The sequence below is a fragment of the Oncorhynchus masou genome, chromosome 16 (assembly GCF_036934945.1).
Source record: "Oncorhynchus masou masou isolate Uvic2021 chromosome 16, UVic_Omas_1.1, whole genome shotgun sequence".
Classification (NCBI taxonomy): Eukaryota; Metazoa; Chordata; class Actinopteri; order Salmoniformes; family Salmonidae; genus Oncorhynchus; species Oncorhynchus masou.
Genome location: NC_088227.1, coordinates 28,746,477 through 28,771,790, shown reverse-complemented (window position 1 = coordinate 28,771,790; position 25,314 = coordinate 28,746,477). Strand labels below are relative to the sequence as shown.

The window sequence follows — 25,314 nt, the reverse complement described above, 5'->3', positions numbered from 1 at the left end:
CCTTTGCCTTGAGGACACCTTGGCCTTTTCTCAACCAGCTACACCTGGAGTGCTTTTCCAACAGTCTTGAATTTCCTACATATGCTGAGCACTTGTTGGCTGCTTTTCCTTCACTCTGCGGTCCAACTCATCCCAAACCATCTCAATTGGGTTGAGATCGGGTGATTGTGGAGGCCAGGTCATCTGATGCAGCACTCCATCACTCTTCTTTCTTAGCCATTACACAGACTGTGTGTGTAAGGTGTGTTGGGTTATTGTCCTGTTGAAAAACAAATGATTGTCCCACTAAGCGCAAACCAGATGGGATGGCGTATCCCTGCAGAATGCTGTGTTAGCCATGCAGGTTAAGTGTGCCTTGAATTCTAAAAAAAATCACTGACAGTGTCACCAGCAAAGCACCCCCACACAATCCTACCTCCTCCTCCATGCTTCATGGTGGGAACCACATATGTGGAGATCATCCGTTCTACTCTGCGTCTCACAGACACAGCGGTCAGAACCAAAAATCTCATTTTTGGACTCATCAGACCAAAGGACAGATTTCCATCGGTCTATTGTCCATTGCTTGTGTTTCTTGACCCAAGCAAGTATATTTTTCTAATTGGTGTTCTTCATCCATGAAGGCCTGATTAATGCAGTTTCCACTGAACAGTTGATGTTGAGATGTGTCTGTTACTTGAACTCTGTGAAGCATTTATCTGGGCTGCAATGTCTGAGGCTGGTAACTCTAATGAACTTATCCTCTGCCGCAGAGGTAACTCTGGGTTTTTCTTTCCTGTGGCGGTCCTCATGAGAGCCAGTTTCATCATAGCGCTTGATGGTTGTTGCGACTGCACTTGAAGAAACTTTCAAAGTTCTTGAAATTTTCCGGATTGACTTCATGTCTTAGAGTAATGATGGACTGTCATTTCAGTTATGCTCAAGTGTTCTGTTTTTTGTCTTATCTTGTTTGTTTCACAAGAAAAAATATTTTGCATCTTCAAAGTGGTAGGGATGTTGTGTAAATCAAATGATACAAACCCTCAAAAAATCTATTTTAATTTGAGGTTGTAAGGTAACAAAATAGGAAAAATGCCAAGGTGGGTGAATACTTTTGCAAGCCGCTGTATAAAGCTGTACCGGCCTCTGTAGCTTCAAACTGATGTTAGACATTCAGATTTATCCAAAGAACGTTAATTTTTCAAAGTACAGGGGAGTGAACACGATTTAATGCTAACTCAAAAGGAGAACTGGGCATTCAACAAGAATGTTATATGTTAAGAGTAACATACAAAAACATACAGTATGAACAGTGTAGTACAGTTCAGTGTGTGTGAGGTGTACACTTAGGTGTAGTAAAGTGCACAAAACTGTAGCTACAGATTGTTACACCAGATAATGTGATTTAACCAAAGATTGTTGGTATCCATTACTGGTACTGTTGGGGGTAGCACAGAGAATTTTAAACCAACCTTGGAGATACTGTCTTCGTCCTTGATATGTGGAAATGGGAGTCTCATTAAATGTCTATGCCCAGTTGCAGGGGGTCTGTTTGAATTTAGAAGATGCTCCGTTATTAAAATAAATGTTATTTTTGCTCCATGAAGTAATCCAACAAAGTGTACACTGTCATCTTGTCTATTTCAAGTTTTCTCTCACTGATTGAGACAAGTGGGTGTCCACCCCAAAGTGCCGCATGTCATGATGACCAGCCACCTGTCTCTATCAATGAGAGAAGACTTGAAATAGACAAGATGGAGGTAATTTTGTCATTTTTCTTAGGATCCCCATTAACTAACGCCATAACGCTAGCTTATCTTCCTGGGGTCCAACACCAATTAACAAGACATTACAAAACCACAAATCAAGACTTCACAAACATTCAACAAGTAGACAATACAGATAATTAAAATACCTGACAGGAAACACATTTAACATTCAGTTGATACTTTCTATTTCCTGTCCAGTCATATGGTCTATTATATTAGATGTTCTTTTTTTTCTTGACTTTTTGCTAGAGAAATATTGATTGGTAAACAGTTTCATTCAGCTATGGCTCTATATACAACTATAGATTTAAGGCAATTTGTCCATGGCGTGCATTGTCTTAGCTGCCCTGAATTTCCCTGTCTGGTTTGGTGGTTATGTGGTTATGTGGTTGTGTTGCTAGTATGTTATAACTGGCCTGATAAATACTGTGGTTTTAAGGTATTTTAGAAATTAAATTCATTTTCAACTCTAGGCCTACTGATGGTTTTGTCAATTTTTGTTGCATAATTATAGAAAATGTGCCCACTCTGTTATTGGCAAGTGCACTCTAGGCAACAGCTCGCAGATACAGTGCAGATATAGCCGACTACATGATTATTATGGACAAAGTGTGAGATTATTTTTATTTGTCAAATGGCAGCACTTTCCCCACACTGTGAAGTTCATCTTAACTTTTCTAATCTGTAACCTAATAAACTGTATGCTTACCTATGATGTCGTATATTTTCTATCCGACATGAAGACTACTTTACTAGCATGAAAAGTTTGGATGGAAACCTGGTGAATGTCATTTTGAGGATGCTGGAACTATATTTTGGATGAACGTGTATACAGGAGCCTAATCAGATCAAAACATTGTGACTGGTTTTGTTTATGAAACATAAACAAGGTAATACATTTTAAAAGTTGATAAATATTGAGGCTATATTGAAGCACTAGGTTCTCGGTGCCCGATGGAATAGCCGCCAGGATAGGAGAGGAAGCAGAGTGCATGTTAAGCTTTCCTGAATAACTGGGCCTGTCGGGAGCATTGTGGCACATTATTATAAGACGATTTGGGGAGAGGGATGATCTGCAACAGACAGCACATTCAGTATGAGAAGTAAAAATACAGCCAGACTGGCCTGCTACCGTGCCTTTCTAGACCGTATAAACTGTCCAGAGTAGGCTCAACGGATCCAAATGGAATGAAACATTCAAATCATAAGGCTTTTGTGCCGTTGTTCAAATGACATTTTCACTGCAGCCTAGAGTAGAATGTTGTACTCACTTGAAAACAATAATCAAATTATTCATTGCATTGTGGTGTTGTAGGCTAGTCTAGGTTGGATAATTGTATTGTCCCTAAACAAGATCAAGATCAAGCTGTTTGAGCTGTGTGTCTCGTTTGCAATGATGCACCTGGCCTGCCACTGCCTATCAGCTATTCCTATTTGTTCTTGAGGATTCATATAAAACAAATTATGCAGCTTTGAATGCTTTATGTGTGGTATGATTGCTAGTTAGCCTATTGTGGATCTGGACAAATGATCCACCTACCACTATAGTCTCTACAGTATGAATGGTAGATAGAGGGCAGGATAGACAGTTAGACTGGTAGACTACAGTATATTGACCTGTGGTATAATAAAAGTTACAATCCTCCCATATTTTTGACCACCCCTCCCCCAATACATGTCCTTACTGCCAAGCTTCAGATCTGGAGGTATGCACTGTATGCAGACCTATTTTATTTTATGTATTTCACCTTTATTTAACCAGGTAGGCTAGTTGAGAACAAGTTCTCATTTGCAACTGCGACCTGGCCAAGATAAAGCGTAGCAATTCGACACATACAACAACACAGAGTTACACATGGAATAAACAAAACATACAGTCAGTAATACAGTAGAACAAAAGAAAACAAAAAGTCTATATACAGTGAATAAATATTGAGCTGTCTGTTTCTGAGCCAACAAGATCTCACCAATTTGACTTCAGATTCTGACATTTATCCAATTTCACCCTGGGTTGCTCCTCCTGCTCTGCATTGTTCCAAATTGTTTAGTTAAGAGTTCAACTTTTGGATAGAGTTAAAACATTAATTTAAAGCATTCATTCCGAATGGTTAATGTAATTTAAGGGTTGTTTGGGAAAGGGTTAAAACCAAACAAATGTAAAATGAGTGTCTACCCTGCTACAACAATCGACACACTGTCCTAGATCTAGAGCTAACAAAGGCAAGGAGCTCAGAAATATAATAACTGCTCTGCATGTTCTCAATTGGCAAATTGTTATTGACATGGACGACCTTGTCATTGTCCGTGGCCGACAGCCTTAATACAGCTGTCATTTGTGTTGGCTTTGTTTGAGTCTGTCGTTGTGTTGTAATTCAATTTGACCAGCCTCTGTCACAAACAGTTCACAGAGGAAAGAAAGGAAGGTGAATATGACTCACATCTCTCTCTGTCTCTCTCCATCTCCCTCTCACATTCTCAGGTGAAATCAGTTGTGCAGTTCCTACGAGGGCACGAGAACTGGGACAGAATGTGACAGACATACAGTATGTACCCGTCCTCCCAAAAAACTATTTTCCACTCAGTTGAAAGTGACAGCCATTGTAACTGCTCTGCCCAATAGACTAATTCACTGCCGGAGCACTGCAGCTAAAACATATGAGTTACAGCAAGGTCTGAGTCATGGATCTTACCCATGGATGACTTCTGAGGGTTGATTTCATGCAACCAGAGACTACGTTATTCAAGGCGTAAGAGATGCATAGGGGATGGGAGAACATATATTTTTCACCCAGTCGAAATGACAATTGAGATTGCCTATGACAAGTTCTGAATTGAAAAAGGTGATAGGTACACAATGAGCTTATGCGCTATATGTGTGAAGGTAACACATTATTTTGAAAGTCCATCTATAGATGCTCTACAGACTATTAGTAACATTTTAACTAACTATCTACTAACCCTTGAAATAAACCCTAACCTTAATCCTTATCCTAACTACAAACCTAACCCTTACCTTAACTCTAACCTTAACCCTGACCCTAACCCGTATTCTAAACTTTACCCTAACCCTAACCCTAGCAAGCAGTTGCTTATCAACAAATAGTCTGTTGCTTATCAACAGATAGTTTGTTGATAGTATGACCATCTGTAAAGCATCTACAGATGGACTATCTGGACGATCCAAATAAAGTGTGGCCTATGTGAATAATGTTGATGTACTGTAATTATGATAAATAAGGCCTGCTGAATATATTCATCTTAGAAAGCTTTGTATTGTTACAAAGAAGTATCTGGGGTAGCCTGGACCGTAATATGTTTCACACCAACAACTTTGGCAGAATTATGAAAAATGTTGAATGTTTATATTCATTTGACCTCCTTTCTTCATGACGAGGAAATAATATCTCGAATGCCAAATGCCTCTATGTTTTTTAGATGATGGCTGGCTGACAGACAGCCTCTCTCTGTCTCCGTCCTTCCAGCCTAGAGAGCAGGTTAGTGAGTCCCTGGACCCTCTCTTCCCGTCTCCCTCCATGGTCTCATTGGCCGAAATATAGAAACAGTGGCGGGGGAAACGCGTTGCTATTGTTTGAACTGCAGATTGCCTCTTTAACATTAGGGTTGAAAACTGGTCTAAATCTTAGGGGCAATTTCCTCCTATTCCTAGTGTGATGGGTAGTGAGCAAGGATGCTCCAGGGACTTGATTCAGAAGGGAGTCATCCTCACTGACCTTTGGAATCCTCTAGGGCAGATCTCACACACACGCGCTCCGAGGCACTGGGTAGGCCTGCCATTTATTTCTCCTCAGTACAATTGTGTTTAGAGAGCTAATGTGTTTCTGTATTTTTTCTCAACTCGCTCCTCCTCTCTTCTCCCTTCCTCTCCCATAGGAAGGGATCAAACTGCAAGGGAATTGGTTAAAGTGTTTTCGGATTATTTTTCTATTTCATGCACATCTGCTCTGTTGTCATGGCTTAACAGAAACTATGGTGAAATCCAGCAGGATGTGTGTAGGTTGGGCCATAGCTCGGATGTTTGAAGTTGGAGTGGATGGGCATGTAAATTCCAAGAGCATTTGGCTAGTGATAACTGATCCCCCAGTGATACCTGATCCCCCAGTGATAACTGACCCCCCAGTGATAACTGATCCCCCAGTGATACCTGATCCCCCAGTGATAACTGACCCCCCAGTGATAACTGACCCCCCAGTGATAACTGATCCCCCAGTGATACCTGATCCCCAGTGATAACTGATCCCCCAGTGATACCTGATCCCCCAGTGATAACTGATCCCCCAGTGATACCTGATCCCCCAGTGATAACTGATCCCCCAGTGATAACTGATCCCCCAGTGATACCTGATCCCCCAGTGATAACTGACCCCCCAGTGATAACTGATCCCCCAGATATCTGATCTCCCAGTGATAACTGACCCCCCAGTGATAACTGATCCCCCAGTGATACCTGATCCCCCAGTGATAACTGATCCCCCAGTGATACCTGATCCCCCAGTGATAACTGATCCCCCAGTGATACCTGATCCCCCAGAGATAACTGACCCCGCAGTGATAACTGATCCCCCAGATAACTGATCCCCCAGTGATACCTGATCCCCCAGTGATAACTGATCCCCCAGTGATACCTGATCCCCAGTGATACCTGATCCCCCCAGTGATAACTGATCCCCCAGTGATACCTGATCCCCCAGTGATACCTGATCCCCCAGTGATAACTGATCCCCCAGTGATAACTGATCCCCCAGATAACTGATTCCCCAGTGATAACTGATCCCCCAGTGATAACTGATCCCCCAGATAACTGATCCCCCAGATAACGGATCCCCCAGTGATACCTGATCCCCCAGTGATAACTGATCCCCCAGTGATACCTGATCCCCCAGTGATACCTGATCCCCCAGTGATAACTGATCCCCCAGTGATAACTGATCCCCCAGTGATACCTGATCCCCCCAGATAACTGATCCCCCAGATAACGGATCCCCCAGTGATAACTGATCCCCCAGTGATAACTGATCCCCCAGTGATACCTGATCCCCCAGTGATAACTGATCCCCCAGTGATACCTGATCCCCCAGAGATAACTGACCCCGCAGTGATAACTGATCCCCCAGATAACTGATCCCCCAGTGATAACTGAGTCCCCAGATAACTGATCCCCCAGTGATACCTGATCCCCCAGTGATAACTGATCCCCCAGTGATACCTGATCCCCCAGTGATACCTGATCCCCCAGTGATAACTGATCCCCCAGTGATAACTGATCCCCCAGATAACTGATTCCCCAGTGATAACTGATCCCCCAGTGATAACTGATCCCCCAGTGATAACTGATCCCCCAGATAACTGATCCCCCAGATAACGGATCCCCCAGTGATACCTGATCCCCCAGTGATAACTGATCTCCCAGTGATAACTGATCCCCCAGTGATAACTGATCCCCAGATAACTGATCTCCCAGTGATAACTGATCCCCCAGTGATAACTGATCCCCCAGTGATACCTGATCCCCCAGTGATAACTGATCCCCCAGATAACTTATCCCCCAGTGATAACTGATCCCCCAGTGATATCTGATCCCCCAGTGATAACTGAGTCCCCAGATAACTGATCCCCCAGTGATAACTGATGCCCCAAGTGATAACTGATCCCCCAGTGATAACTGAAACCAAAATGTGCATGTTTACATGATCTGAATTCATTAGATGTGAATATGGTCTCTGATGTCTGTAAAGGACAAACAAAGCCTTTGTAAGATAATCTCTATGCAGGAATGATACACAGAATGAACCTAGGTGGGTGGGAGCAGTGGCATGCAGTGCATATTGGAGCAGTCCACACACACACACACACACACATACACACACACACACACGGACCACATTATATGATAGCGTGTGGGTGCATGGCCTTCAGCAGCTGCCAACCACCACCAATGATATAGAAGAGGTCTCTGTGTGAAAAATACATGTAGCGTGGGTTTAGTCAGGCATGGCTGTAGCCTTCCAATGAGAAATAATGGAGAATATCCTTCCTCATAATACTGTGTGGAATCCTTTCTGCAGTTCTATAGTTGACAGTATGCAACATGAACACTGCTATCTGTCTCCCTCCCATGCAGCTGCAGGCCTTTCTTAAATGCCCATGGTACTTGCCTACTGAGCAGCAACAGGAACTGCCCCACCCTGCTCAAAGACTCTGCTCAAACCCTACACCCCAACCTGTGTACTCCATTCTGTCACCTCTGGTCTCTTGGCCCTCCCACTCTCTGTCCTGGCAGTCCAATGGTGGAACCAGCTTCCCCCTGAAATTAGGACAGCAGAGTCCCTGCCCATCTTCCCCCTGAAGCTAGGACAGCAGAGTCCCTGCCCATCTTCCCCCTGAAGCTAGGACAGCAGAGTCCCTGCCCATCTTCCCCCTGAAGCTAGGACAGCAGAGTCCCTGCCCATCTTCCCCCTGAAGCTAGGACAGCAGAGTCCCTGCCCATCTTCCCCCTGAAGCTAGGACAGCAGAGTCCCTGCCCATTTCCCCCTGAAGCTAGGACAGCAGAGTCCCTGCCCATCTTCCCCCTGAAGCTAGGACAGCAGAGTCTCTGACCATCTTCCCCCTGAAGCTAGGACAGCAGAGTCCCTGCCCATCTTCCCCCTGAAGCTAGGACAGCAGAGTCCCTGCCCATCTTCCCCCTGAAGCTAGGACAGCAGAGTCCCTGCCCATCTTCCGAAAACATCTAAAACTCTACCTCTTCAAAGAATATCTTCAATCTTAAATAATCCCACAGTGCACCCCCCCCCCCCCCCCCAGAGAGTATCTTCAATCTTAAATAATCCCACAGTGCACCCCCCCCAAAGAGTATCTTCAATTTTTAATAATCCCACAGTGCACCCCCCCCCAAAGAGTATCTTCAATCTTATTTTAAATAATCCCACAGTGCACCCCACCCCCAGAGAGTATCTTCAATCTTAAATAATCCCACAGTGCACCCCCCCCAGAGAGTATATTCAATCTTAAATAATCCCACAGTGCACCCCCCCCAAAGAGTATCTTCAATTTTAAATAATCCCACAGTGCACCCCCCCCCCAAAGAGTATCTTCAATCTTAAATAATCCCACAGTGCACCACCCCCAGAGAGTATCTTCAATCTTAAATAATCCCACAGTGCACCCCCCCCCCAGAGAGTATCTTCAATCTTAAATAATTCCACAGCAACCCCCTCCCAAAGAGTATCTTCAATCTTAAATAATCCCACAGTGCACCCTCCCCCAAAGAGTATCTTCAATTTTAAATAATCCCACAGCAACCCCCCCAAAGAGTATCTTCAATCTTAAATAATCCCACAGCAAACCCCCCCCCAAAGAGTATCTTCAATCTTAAATAATCCCACAGTGCGCCCCCCCCAGAGAGTATATTCAATCTTAAATAATCCCACAGTGCACCCCCCCCCCCCAAAGAGTATCTTCAATCTTAAATAATCCCACAGTGCACCCCCAGAGAGTATCTTCAATCTTAAATAATCCCACAGTGCACCCCCCAGAGAGTATCTTCAATCTTAAATAATCCCACAGAAACCCCCCCCCAAAGAGTATCTTCAATCTTAAATAATCCCACAGTGCACCCTCCCCCAAAGAGTATCTTCAATCTTAAATAATCCCACAGCACCCCCCCCCCCCACACACACACACACACAATAAAAAGCCATTTGTGAACTAACTTGACTCTTTACCCTCCTTTCTAGCTCGGACTTAATTAAGGAAAAATGTACTTACCATGATTGTGATATGTGGTTGTCCCACCAAGCTGTTTTAAGAGGAATGTAAATCGCTCTGGATAATAGCGTGTGTTAAAATGACTAAAATGTAAATGTCCCACATTCCGACATGGAATTGCTCAATCTTGTTCTCAGACCTCCTTCCTTGAAATAGCTTGACTGGTGCGTAAAACCCACGAATTCAAACAAACAAAATGGTGTAACTTATGTCACGCACTTATGTCACGCACAGGCCCACCCACCATAGAAACTAGTAAGACAGATCATCAGTAACGCTTTACTACATGTTATAAACATCAAATGACATGCTGTTCAGGCCCCTTGCTTTTAAAATCTTTACTGACGACCTGCCACTGGCTTTGAGTAAGGCCAGTGTGTCTATGTATGCGGATGACTCAACACGATACATTTCAGCTACTACAGCAACGGAAATGACTGCAACCATTCACAAAGAGCTGCAGTTAGTTTCAGAATGGGTAGCAAGGAATAAGTTAGTCCTAAAATATTTCCAAAACGAAAAGCATTGTATTCGGGACAAATCATTCACTAAACCCTAAACCTCAACTACATCTCGTAATGAATAATGTGGAAATTGAGCAAGTTGAGGTGACTAAAACTGCTTGGAGTATCCCTGGATTGTAAAACTGTCATAGTCAAAACATGTTGATACAACAGTAGCTAAGACGGGGGAAAGCCTGTCCGTAATAAAGTGTTACTCTACCTTCTTAACGGCACTATCAACAAGGCAGGTCCTACAGGCCCTAGTGTTGTCACACCTGGACTACTGTTCAGTCATGTGGTCAGGTGCCACAAAGAGGGCCTTGGGAAAATTGCACTTGACTCAGAACAGGGCAGCACAGCTGGCCCTTAACACAGAGAACTAACATTAATGACATGCATGTCAATCTCTCATGGCTCAAAGTGGAAGAGAGATTGACTTCCTCATTACTTGTTTTTGTAAGTGGTGTTGACAAGCTGAAGGTACCAAGCTGTCTGTTTAAAATACTAGCACACAGCTCTGACACCCATGCATACCCCACAAGACATGCCACCAGAGGTCTCTTCACAGTCCCAAGTCCAGAACAGACTATGGGAGGTGCAGTACTGTGCACATAGAGGCATGACTACATGGAACTCTATTCCTCATCAGGTAACTGATGCAAGCAGTAGAATCAGATTTAAAAAGCAGGTACAAATACACCTTATGGAACACCGGAGCCTGTGAATTAACACAAACATAGGCTCAGACACATGCATACACACACATGATAACTATACACACATAAACATGGATTTTGCATTGTAGATTTGTGGTAGTGGAGTATGGGCCTGAGGGCACACACGTAGTGTGTTGTGAATTCTGTAATAAATGGATTGTAATATTTGTAGATTTGCATAATTGCCTTAATTTTGCCAGACCCCAGGAAGAGTAGCTGCTGCCAAGGCAGGAGCTAATAGGAATCCATAATAAATACAAATACAAATGACTGAATGTAATGCATTACCTGGCAGATCAGCCAATATCTCAAATCATGCAATAGGCAGCAACGGTGGTATTCAGTAGACTACTGGTTAGAAAATGTTTCCAAATATTTATATGAATGGCATTTCTATAGGGAAATGTATGTTCACCACCCCACCTATTACCATCAAAGCCAATTAACATTAGATCCATGTAGTGTACATGCAGCTCACATGACTGCTATATTACTGTAGAGTAAACGGTAATTGTGTTAGGCATCGGCAGGCAAACCAATGGGGTTCCTCTCTGTATGTGTGTGTATGTGACGTAAGGGAGGCGGGTCGGGGGCAGGTCTGTGTGTAGCCTATGCGTATGTGTGTAAGCGAATGTGTGTGTGAGTGTGGAAGCCTATCCGCCAGGCAGTCGGCTCCTGCGCTGAGGAAAGGTGTGTGTTAAACGGCTGACCTCGCACTGAATGGACTAGCTAGATTTTTCGCAGCCACGTAAGTACACACCACCGCCGGAGAGGATGTCTTGCTGAATCAAGGGAAAGGCCTTGGAAAGTCGGCCATCCTTTACTTCCAGCAGCTGAAACAGCCGGCAAAAGTTCCCTTGGATTCAAAAACGAATTCGTCGCAAAGGACATCCACTTCCGAACACTACAAAGGTCTTTGAATTCTGGATGGTTTTCTCTCTCCATATTTGGTCGATGGCAATCCCCGAAGCTCGCTGCATGGACATTATGTGTTAAACGAACAAGGACCGTATGACACTGACCTGGTAGCTATAAAGCAATAGCATTGCTTTTGCTATCAAGAATTAATGTTGATTTAAATATAGGCCTACCGTAGTTTGCAACCTCGGTGCGTTTTTAACCGCGGTTACTTTGTATCTTCACTGTCTGCAAGGTATTTTCGGAAACGTGTGATGTAATTCAATGAATCGCAAGTCTAGCGGGCTATTTTTGTGCTTATATTTAATCTAGTACTGCAATCATCATTACAAAACTGCAATCGGTAAGATTTGAGTGTTTCCTTTGTTGCAAATCGGCATTGCTGTCTCTCGCACTCTGGTAAAGCGTTTATGCTCAAATTCAGCACTATCTTTTGTGCAAAGGGCTGCCGTGCGTCACGGTGCAGTGAACAATGCTTTTGTTTTAGTCCCATAGCTGGGTAGATAAAGGAAATATATTGCAAACGTTCTCTCAGAATTGCATATTTCATTACATGTATTACATATGAGCCCTCCAATAGTAGCCTCGCCTACAGATAAGAGTTTGACATAACCTACTTATTACATTGTAATAGGTGCACTTGCAAGGGTAGCACAAAATATAATCTCGCTTTATATTTTTAAAAGGCAGCAACAAAGTACAGGACCACTACAACCAATCTATTTACTCAAGTTTACAACCCAAAGTGCCGTCAAAGAGAAGACAACCGGATAGTTTGGCAGTATTAGGGGATCCTGATGAACATACAAATATCTAATCCCATCAACATCTCGCGTTATGGGAGATCACGGCACAAAGCGACCGATTTTGAGGAGTTAGGCCTATCTTGCTTGAGGACTACAGAATCCAGCCAGAGTTTCAGCCCTAACCTAGGATCCCCTAGCCCCCCCGAAACACCAGATTCCTCCCACTGTATCTCCTGCATCGGTAACTACCTACTCCTCGAGCCCTTGGAGGGGGATCACGTTTTCAGGGCCGCCCACCTGCACACCGGGGAAGAGCTCGTATGTAAGGTGGGTCCTCTAAGTGTTTTTATAGGCCATTGAGTTGATTGACGGGCGCATTGGTCATAGAGAGAATGCAGCAGATACATTGTCGCGAACGTTACATCATGAACATTCCATTCATCTCGAGCAGATAACGCTGGAGCCTAACCATAAAACACCATATTTGGTCAATCTACCAGCCCCACACACAGGTTTAATATAGCTATAATAGAACTGTAGCACTATGATAAACATGACCTTGCTCACAAAACAGCCATCTACACTGAACAAAAATATAAACGCAACATGTAAAGTGTTAGTCCAATGTTTCATGAGTTGAAATAAAAAATCCCATAAATGTTCCATATGCACAAAAAGTGTGTGTGTGTGTGTGGGGGGGGGGGCTGAGTTGTATTGCTGCCTGTAATATAGCCCTTTTTGTCGGGAAGAACTCATTTGATTGGCTGGACCTGGCTCCCCAGTTGGTCTATGCCCACCCTTGGCTGCAACCCTGCTCAATCATGTGAAATCCATAGATTAGGGCATTATTTATTTATTTCAATTTACTGATTTCCTTACATGAACTATAACTCACAACAAAAAAAATGAAATTGTTGCATGTTGCGTTTATATTTTTGTTCGGTATGGATAGAGCCATAAATATAGGCCCTCAGTAGTTACACGTTTATAGCTGTAGGCGTTCTGGGTCGTTTTTGAATGCAAATTACGCACATAATCTCCCAACAGGAAATAAATAATGCACTGTATACTAGCCCATGGAAGTACCCGGTGTTGCTGCGAACTTTGTCTCCTGATATTTTATGCATGAATTGGAAATGGAGACGACTGAAAGAGTAATGGAAAAAGTTAATGGAGTGCAAAGCAGGCAGCTCAGCTTGCGCGTGTCTCGAGAGTTGTATGGGTCGGGATGATGTAACGTTGACAAAGGAGTGAGTAATCACGCACCATGCACGCTCCATACTCTCCCAAACTCATACTACATATAGCACTACCAATGCCTTTGTTCCTCGTAAAAAAAATGTTTTTAAAGGTTTTCCTCATTCTCATGTGCTCTGCTTAATTCACTACCAGAATAACACACTATTTCCTACTGTAAATGGATGTTATGTAGAATATTGTTTAAGTGTTTATAGTGCAATATGAATATAATATATTTCATTGTAGTTACATCTCAAACTCTGCATGTTGTTGTTTTTCTTATATACAGTAGCACACACATCACCAAGGGTTTAAAAGATACAGTAGGCAGATGGCTTTTCAAATGCATAGGTCAACCTTTTGGCCTTTGTTCCCACCCCTGTATGGTACAGTATTAACTTAACTGTACAGTTTGATTATTGGAGCATTGGATACATGTACCATTTGGTACATTAAAATGCTATGAACCTGGCCTGATTAACAGAAACGTTAGGTTAAAAGCACACAGGCCCCACAGGAACAGAGTCCTAGAGTATGACCCTAAACTTTGTCACAGTGATAGGAGTAGGCTAGGCCTATGGTCTTTGGCACTGCCAGCAAGCTATATATATATATATATATATATATGTAGCACAGGAGGTTGGTGTCACCTTAATTGGGGAGGACGGGTTCATGGCTGACAGCATTCCACTGAGCGGAATCAGTGGAATGGTATCAAACACATGGTTTCCTTGTGTTTGATGTCATTCCATGTACTCCATTCCAGCCATTATTATGAGCCGCCCTCCCCTCAGCAGCCTCCACTGATAAAGAAAAACCCTTGAATGAGTAGGTGTTCTATAACTTTTGACCAGTAGTGTATATATGCCTGTCATTTCTACTACCGAGCAACATCAAAGAGATACATCTGTGATCTCAGAATTGACAGTTTACTACCAATGTGTATTATTAAACCCCAGCTTCAATTGTAGACCTTGAGAAGCACATGCACACACACAATGCAGGGTGAGACAGAGCCTGCTGCTCTCACTGTTTATGGACTTGGGCAATGGCGGCGAAGTTACAGAATCTTCACATTCAGATAGAAAAGTATGCATGCAGAATATGGAATGGTCACCATGTGGCTCTATGGTTTTACCTTTCTATCTGCAGCAGCATTCTAAATGTTGCAGCCCATGGAATTAACATTGGTCTAAAGGTTCTGGAGCCCTGGGGGGTGTAGGCATGTTCAGTAAGGTGAAGCGTTCAGAACTTGGCGAATTATAGAGCTTACACGATTCCCTATTCTACACGATGATAGACAATCACATCCGTTCTAGTCTACACAATGTGCTGAACAATGACTATCATCTCCATTGGATACTAAACTCTCTCCCTCCCTTTCTACCCACCCCCCCCCTCTCTCTCCCGCCGCCTCTCCAGGTGTTTGAGATAGGCATTTACCAGGAGTCCCTGGCGGCCTACTTCTCCCTGGGCAGACATGAGCACATCAACCAGGTGGTGGAGGTCCTGCTGGGGGAGAAGCGGGCCTACGTCTTCTTCGAGAGGAGCCACGGAGACATGCACTCCTTCGTCCGTACCTGCAAGAAGCTGCGTGAGGACGAGGCCGCCAGACTCTTCCGTCAGATAGCCTCAGCAGTGGCACATTGCCATGACAACGGCGTGGTCCTCCGGGACCTCAAGCTGAGGAAGTTTGTCTTCAGGAACGAGGACAGGTGAGGAAGGGGACAGTGTGAGGAGGGGTGATGTATGGGAGGGGAAGAAAGGTATGAGTCTCTCACCTTATGCTCTTTGTAAATAGATATGAGTGTACATAACCCTACAGTAACTCTTTACATGAAGTTACACTGTGTACTAACGCTGTAATTACTACAGTAAGATATTGTTTTAACATAGTTATGGAGTTGAGTAGTTTATATTTAGATCAGAGGTTACCATATTGAAGGTACCCAATGTCACTAGGAGTAGACACACATGAATGTGACTTGGGGACAACCAGGGAGACTGCTGGATACAGGTCAGGGCCCATGCCAGCTAGCTGAACTGCTGTTAAACTGGTGGACAGTGACAGCAGAGATACCAGGATTAGATTTGTCTGACAGATGTTCAATTAGGGTGGGATTTACCATGTAAGGCTGTGACACAGAGTAATGAATCAGTGCTCCAGACATCAGCTCGAACAGGGTTTAGTATATACAGACCCCTGGCGGTGGACTGTTGATATTGCAGCCTATTAGGCGCAAACAGAATCGATATTGGTTTAATAACCTATTTTGCTGCAGAGATAGAAGCAAATTAATCAGACCAACATTTCTGTGTGTTCCACATTTATCATTATAATGTTTCAGGAGAACACTGATTAAAACATATTCTGATGCTGCTTTTTTAACTGACCCTGTCAAAGCAACCATTTGCTGTTACTGGGGAGATCTGAGCCTGTTCGCCACCTCATTCAGCCTGGCACTGACTGGATGCTCTCTATCTCAATGCCCCAGCCTAGACACACAATGACCTAAGGTCAGCTTGGTGTGCTCTCCTCCAATGGTTAAGGTTACATTTGGTGAAGGGCAAGCTGATCCTAGATCTATTCAGGACCTCATTCTGCTCCTATGGCAGAAGTCCAACCTGGCAGTGGTATAGATAGATACCCTGTATCCAAAGTTCCCTCCATTTTCTTTCCAGCGCTGAGCAAAGAAAATGCATCTCATAACATTGTATCATGGAAATAGCTGTTCTATCATTCAGTCTACAGTAGCAGCCAATGTGTGGTGTTCAATGTATGCCTACATTCCATGAGACTTCAGAAAAAAACATGCAGGGCTTGACATTAACCTGTTTATCCACTTGTTTATCAAACAAGGAGGTGACTGAACATGTTGGTGTGTTGTTTGATGCAAGAAACCACTTTACAAAATAAATTGCATTATTATTCTCATACCATTATTACAGAGAATAAGACAAATTATGCTTTCTTGTTCCTATTTGCTACACGCTTATTCAAGCCTGTCTCAAAATACAACACTGCCCCTTTAAGACAAAACTCGCCTTTCAAAGAAATGTACACGTTTTGTGCTCTTGTAGGAAGCAATCAATCCCCTATTGCTGACTACAAATTATATATCTGGGCTAATAACTCACTAACTAGCAAAGGATATTAACTAAATATTCACACGTGTCTACATGCAGCTCTCACTTTGATCTCAAAACAAGCGCATCTACTCACGACCACTCATGCTGTAAATATAGATCCATATATTGCTATGGTCTGTTTGATTATAGGCCTACTGCAGCTCTGATTGGTTATGTCGCTACAGTTTGTGTAGAGTACGGGCTGAATAATGCATGTCAATACAATAGAATCCTACTCCGATGTGTTCTGCCTACAACAAATTCTCTTGCATAGTTAGTTTTGTTTCAGTATTATGCATTGAAAGTGGCTAATATTGCGTTGACTCGATCACAATTGCCACAGTAAAGGGAACGTTAATAGTGTTAAGGAAACATTTTTTTAACATTACTTTAAAAAAAACCTACGCCTATGCAACATTGACCAATTAAAAACAGTACTGTAGTACTGTAGTAATGTTTGTGTAGTAAGCTATAGGCCCAATATATTATCACCGCATACTGGCTTTCCTTGAATTGCCCTGCCAATGCATTGTTGTTCGGGCCATTTGTTTTAAATTATATACTTTTTTGAGGTAGGCTTTATGATCACACCATTAATAGATCTGTTGTTGTATTACTTGTGAGGCACGGCTGTTGTTGTTTTACTTGTGAGGCACGGCTGTTGTTGTACTACTTGTGAGGCACGGCTGTTGTTGTATTACTTGTGAGGCACGGCTGTTGTTGTATTACTTGTGAGGCACGGCTGAGTGAGCATACATTTAAATAATTCACTTTTCCTTTTTATTTTACTGGGTTGATGGGGCTCACTCATAAAAACAGCAGCTCTTTGCTGTATTCATTGACTTTGCTGTAGTTTTCTTTTATGCCTGCTACGTTACTGCAGACACAGTAATCTGTGGTGCACAGTAAGCCTATAGTGCACTTGATTTGCTCTCTGGGCCCGCCGGGAAGGCAGAGTTTGTACCTTCAGACACATGAAATGGTTCAGATTGGCAACAGTTCACCTACCCAGCACGCAGGGCAGCTGAATCAAGTGCACCTACCGCCAACAGCCCGAAGAAGGAAGAAAAAGGAATCCAAGGCTTTATTGTTGGGTTTTTTACATAAATGTTTGCCAATCGACTAGGAATGGCTTGGAGATCGACGTGACCACTGCTCTAGAAAGTTGAGTGAAGTTCAATCTCGTGCTTCTCTCTGTGGGCTGATATTTCTGCGCGACAGTCTCGGGGCGGGGGCGCAGTTTAGGGGGAAAAATTCCCTGTATCTTTGTGAATTTGTGGCCGTGTCACCCTCTGGCTCTGCTCATGGAAAAGGGAAGCTGAGCTGACTGCCACACTTATCTAATAGCAGTCGAACGACCATGGCTGCCATGACAGGACCTACCAAGGTGGGATGTCAAAACCCTCCACTGAATGATTGATGGGGGCAGAGGGGGGTTAGGAGAGAAATTGTGGGGTGGGGAGTCAGGGTCTAGGGGTGCATCTAATTCTAAGTGACTTTCTTCCTCTCCTCCTATCCGTATATCCTCTCCTTCATCCGCACCAATCTGAAAACAAGCTATAGCATGAGATTATAACATTTTGTAAAAGTTGAAAGCAGTGGTAGGCAACCAGGAATCTGCTTCACCTATCCAGCTCTTTCCAATCAGTGTAGATGAAGGAAAGGAGACGAGGAGACTGGAGAGGAAGCCATTTCAGGCAATTCAGAGTCACCCTAGCCAAAAGCCAAGTCCCAGAGCTGGAATGGAAGGCCAGAGAAGGGAGAGAGAGAGAGAGAGAGAGAGAGAGAGAGAGAGAGAGAGACTACCCGGTAAGGTGATATGGCCACAGCAGTTTATGGTGACAGACTGGGCGACCTGCTTATGTCATCGTGGCTAGATTGACCTATCACTGCCTCCCAGGAAAGGTTATAGGTCATAGGTCATACTGGCTGGGAATCCACTGCAGTGTCAGCCAGGAGAGATCTGGAACCCAACCTTCTACAAGCACTGTCGTTGGTGTTCTAATTCATTTTTAACATCATTATGTGGGTCATACTTAACATGAGATGCTATGTAAGCAGCATTAAGAATTATGTCAGCCCCACTATCCTCATGGCTGCTTAGAGAGATTGCTGACTTCTATGTTGCATGTAGCTCTTTAAGTGATATTTACAAACAGGCTGCTTACAAAGGTTTCTAGCGGCCTGATTGAGGCAATACATTGATTGAATACTCCGAACTATCTGAAATCAAACAAGTGAACAGGATGGTACAAAACCCCACAATTAACAGAAAGTCAGGCCATAACAAAAATCAGTGCATGTGTGTGGGTGCACGTGTCACAGACAGTAAAGAGATATTTTCTGAATAGGCATTAGCCACTGCTGCAGCTCTGTTCTTCTCCTCCTCAATTAAAATGGATGAGGTGTGTATGTGTGTGTGTGTGTGTGCGTGTGTGCATGTGTGTGTGTCTTTAACAGCCCCTCACACTTCCACAGACACGCACTCAAACACAGATGGAGACACTTTAGGCGGCGCTTCATAAGTGTCCCTTTCTCATCATCTGTGTGTAGGGTCTGTGTACCCTGGGCCACTCCAGAGCCCTCATCAGTCACGATGTCCCTGAACAACCCATCATTATGATCAGCAGCTTTCACAAAACCATGGCTGTGATGGTCTGCTTTGAAAAGAGACTTCATGGTTCTCTGTTAAAAGGCACTGATGATGATATGGCTTTTGAGTTTTGATTCCCATTTTCAAACTGTTCTTACCGCACGCTGACTCAAGGCCGCTGAACTGAAGTCTTCCATAATGGTTGCTCTTTGTTGGGCTGGAGAGGCCTATTGAATCAGCTGGGTTATTTATAGGCTGATGCATGCTGGCTGGCAGACTGCACTGCTCTTATCACTGTGAATGGAAATGTTAGCTGTACTGTAAGCCCCAGGCATTATATGCTCCACTTCATTTAAAGTCCAAAGCTATGGATCTAAAACATACGGATGATGTCCATCACAGTGAATTATAATGCCCTCCCACTAGAAGAGGGAAACCGCTTACTGTAATCTTGAACCATGCGGCAGTAGCATTTCTATACTCACAATGTTCTTTTGATTTTATGGACAGACTCAATTAAAATTAGAAAATGGGTCATTGTCCATTGATTTAACATATCGGTTATATAATTTTTGTATTTAGTCTCCCTCCTGTAATAAGAGGATTCTGGGTATTAATATTTGTTTGTTGTTGGTTCTTGTCTCCCTCCAGGAGCCTTGTGAAGCTGGAGAGCCTAGAAGACACCTACATCCTGGAGGGCAATGATGACTCTCTGTCAGAAAAACATGGCTGCCCTGCCTACGTCAGCCCCGAGATCCTCAACGCCAGCGGCAGCTACTCAGGCAAAGCGGCCGACGTCTGGTCCCTGGGCGTCATGCTCTACACCATCCTGGTGGGCCGCTACCCCTTCCATGACGTAGAACCCAGCTCCCTGTTCAGTAAGATCCGCCGGGGCCACTTCAGCATCCCAGAGAACCTGACGCCCAAGGCCAAGTGTCTGATCCGGAGTATCCTCCGCCGGGAGCCCGCAGAGCGCCTCACGTCCCGGGAGATCCTGGAGCACCCCTGGTTCTTATCCTCCGGGGCAGCAGGTGGCGCTATGGTCCAGGGGAGAGGGGAGCAGGAGCAGACTGTGCCCGAGGTGAACATGGAGGAGGAGCTGGATCAGTTCTTCAGCTGAGAAGACAGGAAACAGTGAGCACAAAGGGAGGACTACGCCACAGAGCGGAACAAATGCGACACGCTCTGAAAGAGCCTAAAGGTAGATTAGTTGTTTAGCAGGTGATACATTGTCACTCACAGAAAAGGTGTATCCATCTTTTTTTCTTTCCATTTCATGGAAAACCAACCTCGAAGCAGAGCCAGGTGGCGAATGGTGTATTAACATAATTGGGGGCGGGACTTCTGTTAAGAGGAGTTGCCGCCACTGGACATGCAAGTCACGAACAATGTAGCAAACATTATCTTTTGTTGTTCGTTTTTTTTAAGTGGTGCTTTTAAAAGTAGAGACATACGCCATGTTGTGACGCTGCAGAAAGCACGAAGGGACAAAAACCTCAGCCAAGGAGAACAAGAACACCACTCCTCTATGCGCTCTCACACACCCAGGTAGAAGTTAACCACTAACCAAAGATCTAGGATCAGATCACATAACCCTCAATCCTCACCTTAACCATTATGAGGATTAAACAATATCTGACCCTGGACCTGTGGTCAGGGCCAACTTCTACCTCCTCTGTTCCAACAATCATCAGGACAGATGACCTCATTTTTGTTTTGTCACTCAGTGTTTGTCTCTCATTACCTAACATGATCTTTGAACCTAGGTTATAAAGCTCTTTCATTGACATAGTATATGGATACTGACTAAACTATTTTATGTCTTCAGAAATGTGTACTTTATCATCTTTTTCTGTGTAGCCTTATTTCTCTCCCCCACTCATCATGTGCATTTCTTTAAAACAAACTATCTTCCACCACCATCAATTTGTCATTTAATAATAAGGCTATGTTTTAAGTCTGATATCACCTTGTTGTATTAAGCTATTCCATTAAATTATTAATGCTGCTTTGATATCTTCTGCTTAACCTTCATTTGTAACCTCCCTCTCCTGTTATGCCTCCACTAATGGCATAATGCACTTGATTTGTTTAGGTTAGGTTAGGTTAGGTGAACAATCAATTCCACCTCTCTAGACAAGCTTTCTCTATTTAAGTTTAGCTTTTCATTTGTAGGAGAGGAAAACTTAACATTTTATTTAAATTGTAACAACAGTATAAATATAAATATATATATATATATTTAAAAATAAAAATTGCAGGGTTTTTCTTTTTCAGAGATTCCTTTTTCATGTATATTAAAGGCAATAGTTTGGACACAGGACATGATAGGAAAAAGTCTGTCCAAAGTTTTTAGAATAAACAATTCAACTTTTGTGCCAGTATTTCTCTGCCCCCACCACCCATGCCAACTTCAGTCACCCCTTAATATATTTTATTTTGAACTTGACACCAGTTATTAAACAATACTATCACAGTAACATGGTCTGCAGTAGCCCATGTTCATTTTCTACTGCCTGCGTAGGTCCTGTAAAACTGTCCTGTTCTGAATGGGTACCAGTGGACATGTTTTGTCGTATCTCAATGTTACTTGAATTTGTGTTTTTATTAACTAGTCCTTGGCATGCACCCTATGAATGCTATAGCCTGCCTAGCAGGGTGAAACAAAATAAGCTTCTTTTTTTATAAAAGTCAAAACACAAGTGAAAATGTTATCGGGAATGTGCTATTTTGAGTCACTTTTAAAACTGACTATTGCTTTTATTTAGTTTTGTAGAATGAGCTGCCCTTATTTGCATTGGTGCTGATTTGGTGCTAATGCTTAGAAGTCCTCTTGTTTTTGTTTTGGAGGGGAGTGGTGCATGGTGGGAATTCTGCCTCGGATGTTCTGATTGTAAAATGTAACAGATTTTGGTGTTTTGTCCAAATTAATTCAGTAAATAAATTGTGAACTGCACATTTGGTTTAATTATTCTCCTAGCACAGGGAATTCATCATGTCTAAAGAAAAAGAAATGCTCAGGAAGGCCTCAGATATCTTCATTTTGCTGGAGTACAGTATAGTATGACCACTTCAAACATCTTTGGCTGAGGAGCACCTAAACACACTCCAGAATGTCTCTATGCTTAAAGGAAATGACAACACCAAACCACTATTTTTATATTTGTTTCATTAGTCCACTGTTGATACAGTCCCAAAATGTTTTGCATGTCAATAATCAAGTTTTCAAGACATAAAACTTTGAAAATACAGAAAGTGTCACTATATGATCATTTTTGAGTGGTAGGCTACTTTGAATGAGAAGTTTACCCAAAATCCAGAAACTCCCAATTGATTCCATACATTGAAATAAGTTTAGTAGAGTTTGCCCCCCCCCCCCCTCTCCGTGAAGTGCTGTACTGAAACAGCTGCAAAAATGGGTCACATGGCCAGTGAATTCATGATTCCGCAAAGTGTGGACAAACTACTTGTTTTATTGAAAGCGTATGGCCGAATTAGCCATTTTTATCAAAAGTACTATTGGTTTTGAGTAAAAAAACATAATTTCCACCTAAAACATTTGAGATTAATTGGTATCATTATTTTATGTAGCTGACTACCATAGCAGCAGAGCTGGTGCGAAAGTTGATAGAGTTAGGCCTACAGCAGGTAAAGATAGTTATGCAAAGGGACAAAAAGAGATGTCAGCAAGAACAAGCTCGTGTTCGGTCCCTGGCTGAACTTTATACAGGAAATCAAGGGAAGAAGGCACCAAATGTCACCGTTTTCTGATAAAAGATACGAAGAGATGCAGAAGATGGTTAGTAGCAGTTTGAAATGGTAAATATGATGTAAACACACCTTGCATCGCTGCTTGTGTGTAGCAAGTGCCTCAGTAACAATACATACGAACGAGATGGTCAATCTGAAATGATGGGGCCAGAAAACCGAAGGATACTAAAAGATACAGCTGTTGCTACTGTATTTCTATGGACTGGATCTGGCGCAGTGCCAAAATACCAAGGCACGTTTGAGGAGAGAATGCGACAAAGCATGTAGCAAAGGTATGTAGCCTCGCCCGATTTTTGACATTTGATGTATTCCTATTGTGTTATTATCACCGTGTCATGTAGACTGAAAGTATTCATACCCATTGACTTATTCCACATTTTGTTGTATTTTAGCCTGAATCCAAAATGGATTTAAAAAAAAATTCCCTCACTCATCAACACACAATAACCCATAATGACAAAGTGAAAACACGTTTTTAGATTTTTTTGTAAATGTATTTCAAATGAAATAAAGAAATCTAATTTACAGACTCTACAGCTCTTCACAAAATGTGTCTTTATGGGAGAGAAGCCAGACAGATGCCACTCCTGAGAAAAAGCACGCCTGGAATTCGCAGAAAAATCCATGTGAAAGACACAGAGCATGAGGAAAAAGATGTTGTTGTCTGTGGCCTAAATGCAAAGCGCTATGTCTGGAGAAAACCAGTCATAGCTTATCACCTGTTTAACACCATGCCTACCGTGAAGCATGGTGGTGGCTGCATCATGCTATAGAGATGCTTTTCAACAGCAGGGACAGGAAGACTGGTAAGGATAGAGGGACCAATGAACAGAACCAAATACAGGCACATATTTGATGAGAACCTGCTTCAGAGTGCAAACAACAAACTGGGATGAAGATTGACATTCCAACCAGACAATAACTCCAAGCATACAGCCAAAGCAACGCTGGAATGGCTTCAGAACAAGAATGTGAAAGTCCTTGAGTGGCCCAGCCAAAGCCCAGACTTGAATCCCATTGAACGTCTGTGGAAAGACCTGAAGATTGCTGTTCACCACCCCTCCCCATCTAACCTAATAGAGCTTGTGAAAATCTACAAGGAAGAATGGGAGAAAATTCCCAAATCCAGATGTGCAAAGCTGATACAGACAGACATAAAATAATTCAAACCTCTAAATTGCCTCCAAAGTTGCTTCTACAAAGTATTGACTCAGAGGTGTGAATACTTATGTAAATGTGATACTTATGTATTTAATTTTCAAGAAATTTGCAAACATTTCTAAAAACATGTTTTCACTTTGTCATTATTGGGTATTGTGTGTAGAAGAGTAAAAAAATATATATTTGATGCATTTTGAATTCACACTGTAACACAACAAAATGTGGAATAATTCAAGGGGTATGAATATTTTCTGAAGGCACCCTATAGGCCTAGGTGCTCTACAGGTTAGCCCATGTTCACTATGCATTTATGACAAGGGGGTTGAGAGAATAGACATTGTGTCACCTTACATTGCAGAACAGAACATCCCAAAAACATTGTGATTTTAAGCTACATAGTGTTTTGGGCTAATGTGAAAACATAAACCCACTAATGGTCCCACTCATAGAGGTTGATGATAAGCAACCATAAAGTAGCTATTTACTCGTTAGATAACTGTCCATTTTGGCCAGCTGGAATAGGTGTGCGTCTCCAATTAGTTTTTGGAATATGCAAAAACTGAGTTTATGTGGGCAGCTTAATCCCTGTGGTTGCAAAATGAAAGTAACTGCTCCTCATCATCATTAGGGCCCTCCATTTCTCTAACTTTAAACATCAGCTGTCAGAGCAGCTTACCAATCACTGTACCTGTACACAGCCCATCTGTCAATAGCAGACCCAACTACCTCATCCCCATATTGTTATTTATCCACTTGCTCTTTTGCACCCCAGTATCTCTACTTGCACATCATCATCTGCACATCTATCACTCCAGTGTTAATGCCAAATTGTAATTATTTTTGTCTCTATGGCCTATTTATTGCCTTACCTCCCTACTCTTGTACATTTGCACACACTGTACATAGATTTTTCTATTGTGTTATTGACTGTACGTTTGTTTATGTGTAACTCTGTGTTGTTGTTTTTGTCACACTGCTTTGCTTTATCTTGGTCAGGTTGCAGTTGTA

At 42.8% G+C, this 25,314-nt stretch overlaps 1 protein-coding gene across 2 annotated transcripts; it reads left to right on the top strand.

Moving 5' to 3' along the window:
* Window positions 1-11,389: 11,389 nt before the first annotated feature.
* On the top strand, window positions 11,390-22,330 carry LOC135557790 (tribbles homolog 2-like). 2 transcript variants are annotated; one of them, XM_064991397.1, is made up of 3 exons: window positions 11,390-12,740; window positions 15,075-15,367; window positions 20,026-22,330. In XM_064991397.1, exons 1-3 carry the CDS (start codon window positions 12,465-12,467, stop codon window positions 20,492-20,494), a joined length of 1,038 nt encoding a protein of 345 aa, XP_064847469.1. In that variant the 5' UTR covers window positions 11,390-12,464; the 3' UTR covers window positions 20,495-22,330. The 2 variants fall into 2 exon arrangements, with proteins under 2 accessions (XP_064847469.1, XP_064847470.1); XM_064991398.1 differs by lacking the exon at window positions 11,390-12,740 and adding an exon at window positions 13,248-13,663.
* The last annotated feature ends 2,984 nt before the right edge of the window (window positions 22,331-25,314 follow it).